Here is a 12,764-nt window from a genome sequence, read left to right as displayed (position 1 = left end):
GAGTGCTTGCTTCTAAAAGAGAAGGATTCTGGTGATCCCATAATGTTGCAGGGTACATTGTCCTTTGGTTTATAAGGCAAGGTTATTTCTAGTATACATCCCAGTATTCCTTAATGTATGTGAACCCTTTTTGCAGCAATTACTTCCTGAAGGTGTATAGGATAACAACATGCGTGTGGTCTTCTAGTAGATGATGAGCATGACACTGATGTTATCCATATGTCATGGCCTTCTCAATCACCAGCTCTAAACCGCCTAAAGCAGTTTATTATTTATTAACATATACCCAATTTAACCTACTAGTATATTCATGGATTGTGGAATAAATACAGATTACCTGGAGAAAACCCATGCAAGCACGGGGAGAATATACAAACTCCACACAGGCCATGGTGGGAATTGAATCCATTACCTCACTGCTGTGAGGCAGTAATGCTAACCATTATACCAACCATGCTGCCCCATTATAGGAATGGAACCTGAGATCTTTTCCACCACCCACAGCAAGACATTATGAGTGACTTTATAAGGACAATGGTGCTTTGTCCTGTACTGGCTGCATGTGGAAGCTCAATCTCCTATTAAGGGACTTCAGATTGGTGATTACATTTTTGACAACTACCAGCATATTTCAGCCCTTTTTGTAGCTAGCTATATTATGCCTAATATTGATATTAAGTGATTCATCAGGCAAAGCAATAATTCTCACATGACACATGCAGCAATATTTGGTTAGTTGCCCATTATCACATATGAATTGCAGCCTGCATAGCCATCATCACATACACTTTATGAGCTAGTTGAAGAGCTAGTATTCATGGATACATGAACAGGTTGCAGGCTGAGTTTTATGTGTCTCCTCTTCTTGAATTCAACATTGTTCTGCTCCAGGCTGGTGATGTTCTCAAATATCATTGGCTTGGTGCATGGACAAGATTTGGGAACTGCAGACATTGGGTTTAGTTTGTGGCCTACTTGTGCCTTGATTCCTCCAATAAAATCAGGGACCCAAAGAGCACAGATTAGGGTGTCCACCAAAAATTAAGGTATGGGGAACCTTTCTATTTTATACAGTGTACAACTGAAGACAGCAGATTAACATCCAAATTATGCCCAAACATGCTTTTATAATGTTCAGTAATGTTGAATTAGTGTCCTTTGATTATATTCATATATTATCTTCATTTGAGACTGTTGGCATCAGTTAAGCATGTCAGTGATGGGGAAAGTAAGCCGGTAACATGTTACTATTTATAGATGTGTATATGTTCTGGCTCCTGTTTGAAGTGAAATATAGGGGTATATTTCCCAAAGGTCGATTTTAATCGATTTAAAATCGATCAACATCGATGTTTTGTTTCTGGGGCTAAATCACACATTTACTAATACTTAAAAAACGAATTCAAAAGTTGACTGTTAGTAAATGTGTGATTTAGCCCCAGAAACACATCGATCTTAATCAATTTTGATCGATTTTAAATCGATTAAATTCGACCTTTAGTAAATATACCCCTTATACTCAAACATCAGAATATCCCATTTTTTATCTACTGTCCTACTTACCTCTTTGTTACAAATTAGGCTACTTCTTATCTCATTAGGCTACTTCTATTTTTATTTTCCATTGATATGGATGCATCTTGAGCCCTGGCACACTATAGTACACAACTTGCAAAATTACCAAACTACTACTTTTCCACACAGGCTGATCATGGATATGTCAGCAGCATTTTCCATGAAAAAAAAGTGTTTTTGTCTGGGGATTTTTTTTTTAATAATATATTCATATCAGAAAATTGTGATATTTTTTTCACAGAACCCATGTAAAAAATCTTAAAAACAATTGTGAGGGAGAAAAATAAAGAAAAAAATAATCTGAAATTAGACTAAAAACTAACAATTATCGAGCACATATGCTATAAATAATAGTTCTGACACATCTTACGTGTTTGTGTTTTAGCATTTCAGTACCACTTAAAATGTAACATTTTAACTACTTGCATGAAATTGCCCTTTAAATACATAAAAATAAAATACAATTATTTTGTGGATTATTTTAAATGCTGCATTTTTCTCTCCATTATATGAATAGGTATATATAAGTGCATTGTATTAAAATCAGGTCAAGGATGCTGTCTCCTGGGGTAAATGGACTTGTTTTGCAGCAGATGATTAATAGCACACCAGTCCATTGTCCTGGTACAAGTATCCACAGCTAGTTTTATTTTGCAGAACAAAATAAACAAAACATAAAAATAAATCCAGGACTACCCGACAATAACTATACATAAGTCTCCTTCTATTAGGGTGGGTATGCAATGCATCCCGTCACTCATCACAAGCATAACAGCGTTTACTAATGCCGCATGCTTGAAGAAAATCACAAAGAACATCTCTCCTGGTAAGAGATGTCTCTTGTGATCTAAGGATTTCTGGGTTTAGGACCCGGAAGTCCTTCTGCGCATGCGTCGAGTGATGCACACACCCCAGAATTGCAAATAGAAAGCCATAGGCTTCTATTGGACAACTCTATCTAAAGAATGCAATGCCCACCACATCCAAGCTCCGGTATGTATCGCATTCCAGAGATTGATACATATGCGGTAAGCGGCCAAACCTCCAAAGGCGCAATTTTCAGATGTTTGACCACAGAATATGCAGTGACGCATTCCGTCCTAAGGGTGGGGGGACCTAATTTCCAACTCACACAAAACAGTACTTAAATACAGTACTTACGTAAAGTCATAGCAGTGTCTCTCAACAGGTCTGTTAGCCTGCTCCCGAGGACTTCCCAGAGAAACTGACACACCTTTCATCAGTCTCTCACAGGTGGTCTGGCAATCAAGGTTGCTCATTACCTTGCTACTTACCATACAGAAGTTAAGAACCTGGGACATATATACCTCCTATCAACAACTTCTCCAGTGCTTTAATCATGACATATATATATATTTGTAGAGACTAGATGGGCACTCCAAAATCCATAGAAATACAGGGTGTTTGGATACAGTAATTATGTAGTTCACAAGAAGAAAATGGCAATCCAAGGTCAGAGTTCAAACACCAATAGTATTTATTTAAGCATACAGAATGTTAGTACAGCAACCTTGAGAAAGCTTGAGAAAGGGCACACAGTTGCCTGGATCATTACTGTACTAACAACATATGTGTATATATATATATATATATATATATATATATATAGTATCCCACAATATTTAAACTTAACTTATCCCTTGGCCTTACTCATGTCAAAGGCATATGCATATTAACTAATTTATTAAACCTAGTTTACTTCGGTCAGCTAGCGATTTAGGAAAAAAATATCAGAACAATATCTCCTGAATGACATGTGCCAGGTTTAGAGTTTTTCCTAATATATTTAAAATCACCCAAATGGTAACTATATCATTTTGATATTATCCAAATTGACATCATGATTTGCGCAAAAGAATATATTAATCTTGTTATGCAGTCCTTCCAAAACACGCTGTTGTGTTTAAGCAGTTAAACAGCTTATTTCAGTTTACTTCTTTATTAAACTGAATTAATATGATAACAATAACAAGCAACATTTAAACCTTTTTCAGCCAGATAATTTACACTTCAGTCAATAATACTTTTTTGTAACCTTTTCCTTTCAAAATAAATCTGTATTCCAGCTGTAAATTACATACCTCACCAATTCGGGATTTCATACAGTCATTATTAAACTTTACATCCGTTTAAAAAATTTTTTACTGAATGCATATGTTTTTACACCCCGATAATTACTGTAGTAGTGTGCTTGAAATTTCTATACAATGACATGTAGTGAACAGCAAGTTGTCGCAGAGTTTCTGCGATTTTGCCATGGGATAAATTATTATTGGCAAAAACATCTTGGTTTTGCCTTTTAATAAGATATCTATTTTGTCTTTAGAAAAATTGCCTCTGCAAATCCCATTGCAACCATCACAATAAATCTGTTGATAAATCTTTGTTTATTACATTCCATCCAATGTCTTGACATGATGTATTGTATAAAATTGTCAAATTTCATATTCTCAAATATGAACATTGAGGACTTGTGCAGATAAGTAATTTTCAACAGAGATCATTGCCCTTGCCATCTCTGCAAGCCTCAGCTGTTCGCTCCAATGTCAGTGTACATTGTGGGTCAGAGCGAAGTGCCAGAAAATTATAATTTGATTTTTTTGAATCAGAATTAAAAAAAATAGTTATATTATAATTATCATTGCAGAATCACTTGAGCACAATTTAATATATGAACCTTGAAGCTCACAATAATATGACAATAATAAAAAAATCTAGATCAACAAAAGTTATTCTGCATCGTTGCAGGGTTACATTTATAATATTACACCATCAAGGATGAAAGAGTTGCTGGGGTGATACGAGTTGAAAAGAGGAGCAGTTGGTAGATAGGCATTTTTAATCCATATTTTTTAAATAGGTTTTTAAAAAATTAAGCCAAGGAGATTAAACTAAACCTATTACAAATGTATAATTTTGTACCTTTCTTTGAACTATTGAAAATGTATAAATTGAAAAATTTAATTGAAAGTTGAGGAAGGACGTAGATGAAAAATCAAAGAAAACATAGTTTGTGCCAGTTCATATAATTAGCTAACTAAAGCCAGAATAAATCTGATATACTTATTGGGCATCAACTCAATTATTCTTCACATTCCAATAAGTGTGTGTATAAAAAATGATATAGATTCCTGTTAGTCTACACATATTTCACTTGCATTTTACAGTAACTGTGGGCCTGATTCATATTTGGGAATAGAGGTCCCTATTTAACAACGAAGCATAACCCCTTTAGCGTTCTCCAACCCTTTCTGGATTTAGCAAACAGAGGTAATTTAAGATTACCGCTGTTTGTCAAGCATCGCCCTCGCCATCTTTTAGATGGCGAGCACAATGCTGGCCCCATTGCCTGCAATGGAGACCCGACAATGGCCCTCATTCAGAGCCGCTCGTTAGCGGCAGTACGCTCGTTCCGAGCGATGTTTGCACATCTGCGCATGCGTACGGTTTTTAGTACGCATGCGCGAACCAGTCAGTGCGGCCAAAAATCGTTGGTACGCAATATAGCGAGTGCCTGCTATTTTGAGTGACAGAATGAGGCGTATGTGGGTGGTAACAGGGGAAGGTGCTTGAAAATGGGGAGTGGAGATCCGAACGCAGGCGTGCTTAAAGGTCAAAACGGGCGTTTTATGGGTGTGTATATTTAAAACAGCAGCGTCATTGTTCACGTCACTGGGTTATTTTATAGCCAGAACTGCTCGCAAATTTGTGGTAGCAAACACCAACCACAAGAATAGCGAGCAGTTCATACGCTGGTCGATGTACTCGATTAATCTAATAAATAGCGGACATGACGTAGGATGCGAGCGGCCAGGGGGCGTTTTTAACAAATAAACGAGCGTATGTTTTGCTCGCTCGTTCAGACTTAGAGGTGTGAACAGACTACAATGTGCGTACGGATCATTTGAATAGCCACCCCTTGTTTTTAAACGAACGACCGCAAATAGCGAACGGCTCTGAATGAGGGCCAATGCCTTTCCGTCTTCAGTGAAGCCTTTCAGGCACTGCCGGGTCCCCGTGTCATGCACATCCGCAGATGGACTGTCGCGCATGCGCACTACACCGGTGCTCGATGCTGGCAGTTTTAGGCTGCCAAGCAGTCTAGTGGAGGACCTTACTGAGGAGGAGGACTTCGCGGGACCTCGCCGGAGGGGTCAGTATTGATAAGTTCCAGTGGCTTTTTCATTAGTATCACAGTGATAAATTTCGCTGGTGTTTACCATCATTGTTAAATAGGGGCCAGAGTAAGATAGAGCAAGTAGCTGTGCACTTGGACAAACCATGTTGCAATTTAAGGGGTGCAAATACATAAATTTTTTGCATGTAGCCCACAAATGCTGGACAGTTTTATTTTTATACTGCAATTTAGATTTCAGTTTGGACACACCTATCCAAAATCTAAATCTCTCTGCACCTTTTATATCTGCCCTGCCTGCAGTGCAACATGGTTTTACCAAAGTTACTTTCTCTTTCTTGCTCTATTCCAAAAACTGAATCGGCCCCTTTGTTTGCTGGGGCACATACTACAAAATTGTGAGACAAGCAATAAATTCCCATTTTGTCTAAATTAATATATTCTAAATGAGACTGTACAAGATTTTGCACAATGGTCATACAATTGGATTCTAAAACTTTATGTAGTTTTAGACTAGTCTGGTTTCACAGTCAGGGTCCCTTTCCTCGCTCTCTCCTCCAAGCACTATCCCTGAAACCAATGAGCCTTTGTTTTTTTTTTCCATCTTCCACCAGTAATCCTGAGCCTGTCTGTCCACCTTCTTGTTTGGTACAGGTTAATTGATTGCTGTTTTACTTCCTAATCCATCCACATACACCATCTCCAGGATCCTTCACCACTTGCTGCTACTATTCATAATGCCTACCCTTCACTCCATATTCAATTTCTTCAGATTTTACCATGTTTTAGGATTATCTCCTTATGTTGATATTTATCCTATTTTATTCCAAGTGCTGATGTATAATTGTGTTGTTTGTTCTATATGGAAAAGTATAGCGCAGGAGGCATCTTATGGCATCATATAGATAAACTATAATAATAATAATAATAATAATAATAATAATAATAATTATTATTATTATTATTATTATTATTATTATTATTATTATTATTATTATGTTACCTTAGTTATTGATGTGACATAGAAACATAATACTCAAAGGCTGTATTAAGTATTTATGTATCAAAAACTCAGAAATTTATATAAACCTGTATTTGCATTTTTCATTTAAAGGAAAACCAATTATAATAATATATCATTGTAAATAGCCTACTTATCATTTTTATTATAGCTATTTTTGTTTATGCTGCTTTCCTGCTTTAGCTTGATGTCTCTTTAGTACACTTTTAAATTGTGCCTATTACCAACACATAATGGAGGCTGCCATTTTGTGGGCTTAAAAAAATGCATTGAAAATTAGCAAAGTCACTTCAATCTTCAGCATATTGACTTTCACAGTAGAAAAGGATATTAAACAGATTTCACCATCTTTATTATTTCTGATTAGAGCTGGAAAGATAACACTTCATTCAACTGTATGGAGTAAATGGGTAGGGCTTCTATCGCTTAATGCCAAATTCTGGCAACAAAAGATGACATTTTTATTTTTATCAATTAAATTCTGTCCATTTACTAGCAACTAGCCAAATGACTTGGCAAGGAAGGATATGAATGGGGAATTCATCAATATCAGTCAATAAATTACTGTTTGTAGGTGAAAGGATGGAACATTGTTGATTATGAAAATATTATCATTTAAGCATTATCAACAAAATCAATGTTTCCGAATCTGATTTGCCATTTTTACACAAGGTGTAAAAGTCTAGTTTTCCTTTAAATGGATGGCTACAACATTTGGTAGTTGATGTCTGGCTAGGTCCAACATCATATACTTAAGGTTCCTACTGAATACTGTGCATCTCCCTCTCTTTTCTCCTCCAGGATGACAAAGAAATTGACCTGGAACATCTCCACCGACGTGTAAACAGCCTGTGCACTGATGACGACAGTCCTCATAAACAGTTTTCCTCCTCATCAGTTGATCTAACACCTTTAGACATCGACACATTACCAACACGGCAAACTCTGGAGCAAATTAGTGATTTTAGGAACACTCATATAACCACTACAACCTTTATACCAGAGCAAATACAAACACTTAGTCGTAACTTGTCCACTAAAGCTGCCTCTGGTTTTGCATTTGGCAATGTGCCTGAGCACCGAACTGGTCCTTTCAGACACAGAGCACCCAATGGTGGATTTTTTCGAAGTCCAATTAAAACTATGTCATCTATTCCATACCAGCCAACTCCTTCTCTAGGGCTCAGTCTTGGCAATGACCCTGACCGAGGCACGTCCATATGAGCTTTAGAGAGCCTCCTCACTGTTGGTTTTTTTTTTGGACTCTCCTTGACAGGAGCATCTGTAAAATTATGGGACTAACATGGATGTATTTTTTTTATATCCAGATTATTAATAAAAAAAAATTGATTCCTCGTTTTTTCTTCCCCAATCCTTTGTCTGTAAATGTGTTTTACAACTTCTAAATTCACTGCATTGTCTCAATTTTTTTATTTTTTATTTTCTGTTACTCTTTGAATACATGTTAATAAATTTTGAATCTCCCTCTGGTTTGACAGATACATCTGCAATAATTCAACTTCCTTGCATCAATTTTACTAATTCTCCTATATACTCTGCTGCTGATGTGTCCTGTAAGTGCGGACTAAAGGCCAACCCTGCAGTATAGAAACAAACACTTTTAAGCCTGCAAGAAAAAAAATGCAATTTTGTAGGACTACAAAAAGCCATTACTATGTCAGTAAAGAATACATTTTAGACATTTGTTTGCACTGTAGCAGTGCATATATTATTAATTAAGTTAAATGATTTTTTTATGTACAGTTTATGGATGATAGCCCGCACAATCTCAGTAACTTGTATGTACTGTATTATGCAAACAAATGTGTGTATATGCTGAGGATAGTACTTATGCCAGTGTATGCATACACATGTGTGAATACACTGTGGATAGTATGTATGTCATTGTATGCATACACACGTGTACACTGTGGGTAGTATGTATACCATTGTATGCATACTCGTGTGTTTACACTGTGGATAGTGTCAAAAATTGGCTAATGTTGACATACCCTATCTCCTGTCCTTGCAGAGAACGGATAATTAGGATAACAAGTCCTCCTTTGATACCAATTCATATCTCATGTGGCACTATTGCTGTCAAAAACAGTGGCTGAGATTTAGGGGCATATTCAATTAGTTGTGAAAATTACTACGCTGGGAAAAGTGCTAGTAGCCTTGGACTTTTACACTTGGAGCTATTAAATTATAAGTCATTTTCCTTGCATTGTAAATCCACGGTTAACGCGTGTTAACCCATAGATCCCGGTATAACTGTCTAGAGCTATGGGTTAATTAGTCCGCGGCACCATTGATAATAGCACTCACTGCAGATTTTTGTCCGGGCCTACCTCAGGCTCAAACATAAATCCACGTTAAGTGCAGCCTGCGGGCTTATTGAGTACTACTGTGGTTACAATTGAATAGCCCTGACCTCTGCATTAGCCCACATTTAATTACTGCTGCTAATTAAATCCAGCCCTTAAACTGAGAAAATGGAAAACCCCATTAAATGTAATTGCCCATTACCTCTAAATTTCATTATAGCTAAAATTGTCATAAAATCTCCTCAGATTTTACTTTAACCAAGCTTACAATACAAGGTTGATGTCAACATTATCCAAAATTCCAACGTTATGCATAACATAGATGAACTTTACAAACATATGGGCATATATCTGTGCAGGCGTGAGTATAAATAAACTATTATATCTCCTACAATAGTGCTTTAGTAAAAAGTTAAAAAAAAGTTATTTACAACAGAAATGTATATTTTAGAAAGTTCTACAATTTCAATGATACATTGTTTTTATATCACTTGTCATAAAAAGCTTAATATATGACCATTCCTATATTATATTGCAATCTATTCATCATTTAGAAACCAAGGTTAGAATCTGGTGTTTGATGGAATGTCATGTTTGTTTGGTTGCTATAGTAAAAATATATGAGAGTTCTAAAATGAATAATATAATAACACAAGTTTCATATTGAGTGTATGGAAAGTTCACAAAGTTCTATAAAAGGGTCTCTCAGGAGTGGATATGATAGCTATGTTTCATTTTCTGTTCAACCTTACTTCTTTATTTCTTTCATGTAAACATGAAACTCAATTATTATTTATAATCAGTTATTTATATAGCACACACATATTCCACAGCGCTTTACAGAGAATATTCAGCATATCAGCATATCACATCAGTCCCTGCCCCAGTGAAGCTTACAATCTATATTCCCTACCAAATGTAAACACACATACACATTCGGGTTACATTTTGTTGGAAGCCAATTAACCTATCAGTATATTTTTGGAGCGTGGGAGGAAACCGAAGAACCTAGTGAAAACCCATGCAAGCACAGGGAGAATATGCAAATTACACAGTTAGGGCAATAGTAGAAGTTGAACCCAAAACCTCAGTGCTGTGAGGCAGTAATGGTAACCATTACACTGTCTGTGCTGCCCAAAGTTATGTACCAATTGCTGAATATTTTGTGGTCATACATTTTCTGTTTGTTTCCAGCCATATATAATGTTTGCCATTCATCATTTTATGAATCTGATTCAAATTAGAAAGTATGTAAAGAAAAAAAACAGTAAGAATTAACTTTAGATAAAGAGATGTAGGGCCTGATTTAGAGGTGGAGGCAAAGCCAATATTTATGCAGATTGAGCAATTAATAGCTATTGCTCATATGTGTAAGCCGCACAGCACATGTGCAGCGATTGAATTGTGATTACATTCACACAGAGGATTTACTCGCAAAGTGATTGACCGGTGGTCAGCGTTTGGTGGAGGTAGCGGGGTGGTTAGAAAAAGCAGGTGTGTCAGACCATTTATACACAGTTTTTTTTGGAAGTCCATAAATTAGCCACTACGTTCTTGCTTGCAGCAGGAGAGCCCTCTGTCTGTCTGGGGACCCGCTGTGTCTGCAACAGCTTAGACTTACTCAGAAGGCTGATGGCCGCCTCATATGCGTTCAGTTTTTATGATTTTTCAGGATTTGTGCGTTAGCGGCGGTGTGAGATGCTTTCAGTGGGTGTCTCTAAGCACTGGATGGTGAGTGTGAGTCATTACCATATTTTCACAATTGCAATACGTGAGAGATCGCAGCTGCGATGGCATTTGTGTCCACATCTGAATCTGGCCCTTAGACTAAATGCTCAAGATTGCAAATCTGAGCTATGCTATAAACAGGAGCATTACTGAGTGGCCTTAATTAGTTAAAACATACTGATATGTGATCTATAATACTTGCAGAAAGAGTGTTACTGTTGTTTCTGATTGTAGGCTAAGTCTGATAACTAGACAAAGAATGCAAAAACTTAAGATATTAAAGTAATGTTCAATCTCTAGATCCCAATGTTTACATATAAGTTTAAATATAGTTCTAAATATAGACACCAGCTTTGTGGTGAACACCATGGGGCTTGTCACATACCATCTTGCTATGTCACACCATTGCATAAAATGAGCTGCAACAGTTTTAGTTTCATTGATGGGATTGAAGTTATATTCCAGCAATTAAATATTAATAATTCAATAAGTATAAATCCTGCATTGTTCCCAACCTCAACAACAACTCAACCCTAGAGTTCTTAGGCTAAAATCAGACCTGTTAGCTCTTGGCTACACCTTATATACATACAGTATATATGTATCTAAGGAGCATCCCATATATAGACTGCAGTCCCCTCCCCCAGTCTGTAATAATATAAAAACAGATGCCAGAACTCTTGTGCATTCTAATAGCCCCATCCCTATTTCTCTATTGGTGTAAAAATCAAACACCAGATCTATGGAACAACCCAAATAACTTACTTACCAGTCCTGCAATCCCTCTATCTCTAAGCATGCTGTAACAGCCATGTGAGTGTGGAGACCTTCCACCTCTACAGTTGGTGAATGGCCACCAAATTGTACTACTGGGTATAACACAGTCAAACCCAGTAACTGTACGGGTGGTCACACAGTGTATGGCAGCACCTGGCAGCAGAGAAGCAGGCACAGTTTACCATCCAGCCGGGTACTATCCTTTGCTTACCTCTCATTCACCATGTACAATTACGTAATGTGTTACCACCACAGCTGGCCAGCCCAGAAATATTATTAGATTAGACTAAATAGACCTTGGCGAAATCTGTCCCAGCTGTGGGATAGGGGGGAGGGACCAGGCATTTGCCCAATTGTTCCCCTCTGTGTATTTTCTGAAATTTGACAATATTTTTCAGTATTAGGCTATTTAAAATTTAAAGGAGTGTTTTCAACCCTTTTATCAGCTATACAAAACTTATATTGAAATTAAGTTGTTATTAAATGTTTCAAATTATTTTTAAATGATAATTTCATAGAATTATTTTCGTTCCAAACATACATATTTGTTAATACAACATAGTAATTTGGAGCCTTCGATTTCAACACAGGTTCTCAAACTCGGTCCTCAGGACCCCACACAGTGCATGTTTTCTGGGTTTCCTCACAGAATCACAGTGAAATAATTAGCTCCACCTGTAAATCTTTTAAAATGTGTCAGTGAGTAATGAATACACCTGTGCACCTGCCAGGAAATGTGGAAAATGTGAACTGTGTGGATTCCTGAGGACTGAGTTTGAGAACCACTGGATTACAATATACAGCAGTACCTGGGCTCCAAGGTTGCATTGAATATTAAACACTGTTATGCAACCTTGAAACTGTCAAGCCCACCCACTTCCACTTCAAACTCCATTGTATGTTATCTTCTTTACAGGTGCTAGCTCTCAAGGTTGGAAAACTAGTTGATGTAATCAGGTGGATAGCAGCTTGGTGTCATGTCACAGGGAGAGACTAATAGATGCAATGAGTTATCTAGATGTCGTTTATTGACATTGTACACATTTTGGAAAGATACTGGGGGAGATGTGTAAACTCTAGAGATAAAGTTGCCTACAGCAACCAATCAGCTTCTGTCATTTCATAGACTGTGCTAGATAAATGACAGTTAGAAGCTGATTGGTTACTAATACTATGGGCA

At 37.0% G+C, this 12,764-nt stretch overlaps 1 protein-coding gene across 1 annotated transcript in view; it reads left to right on the top strand.

The window, feature by feature from the left end:
* The window catches only part of GRID2 (glutamate ionotropic receptor delta type subunit 2), a 1,139,199-nt gene extending 1,131,158 nt beyond the window's left edge, over nt 1-8,041 (top strand). The window contains exon 16 of the mRNA XM_088464469.1: nt 7,554-8,041. Within this exon, the coding sequence (XP_088320595.1) occupies nt 7,554-7,976 (423 nt within the window). The 3' untranslated portion in view covers nt 7,977-8,041. The remainder of the gene's footprint in view (nt 1-7,553) is intronic.
* The last annotated feature ends 4,723 nt before the right edge of the window (nt 8,042-12,764 follow it).

The sequence above is a fragment of the Taudactylus pleione genome, unplaced genomic scaffold (assembly GCF_031769625.1).
Source record: "Taudactylus pleione unplaced genomic scaffold, aTauple2 ptg000055l, whole genome shotgun sequence".
Classification (NCBI taxonomy): Eukaryota; Metazoa; Chordata; class Amphibia; order Anura; family Myobatrachidae; genus Taudactylus; species Taudactylus pleione.
Note: the sequence above shows the minus strand (reverse complement) of the source record. Positions and strands in the feature narration are given on the sequence as shown.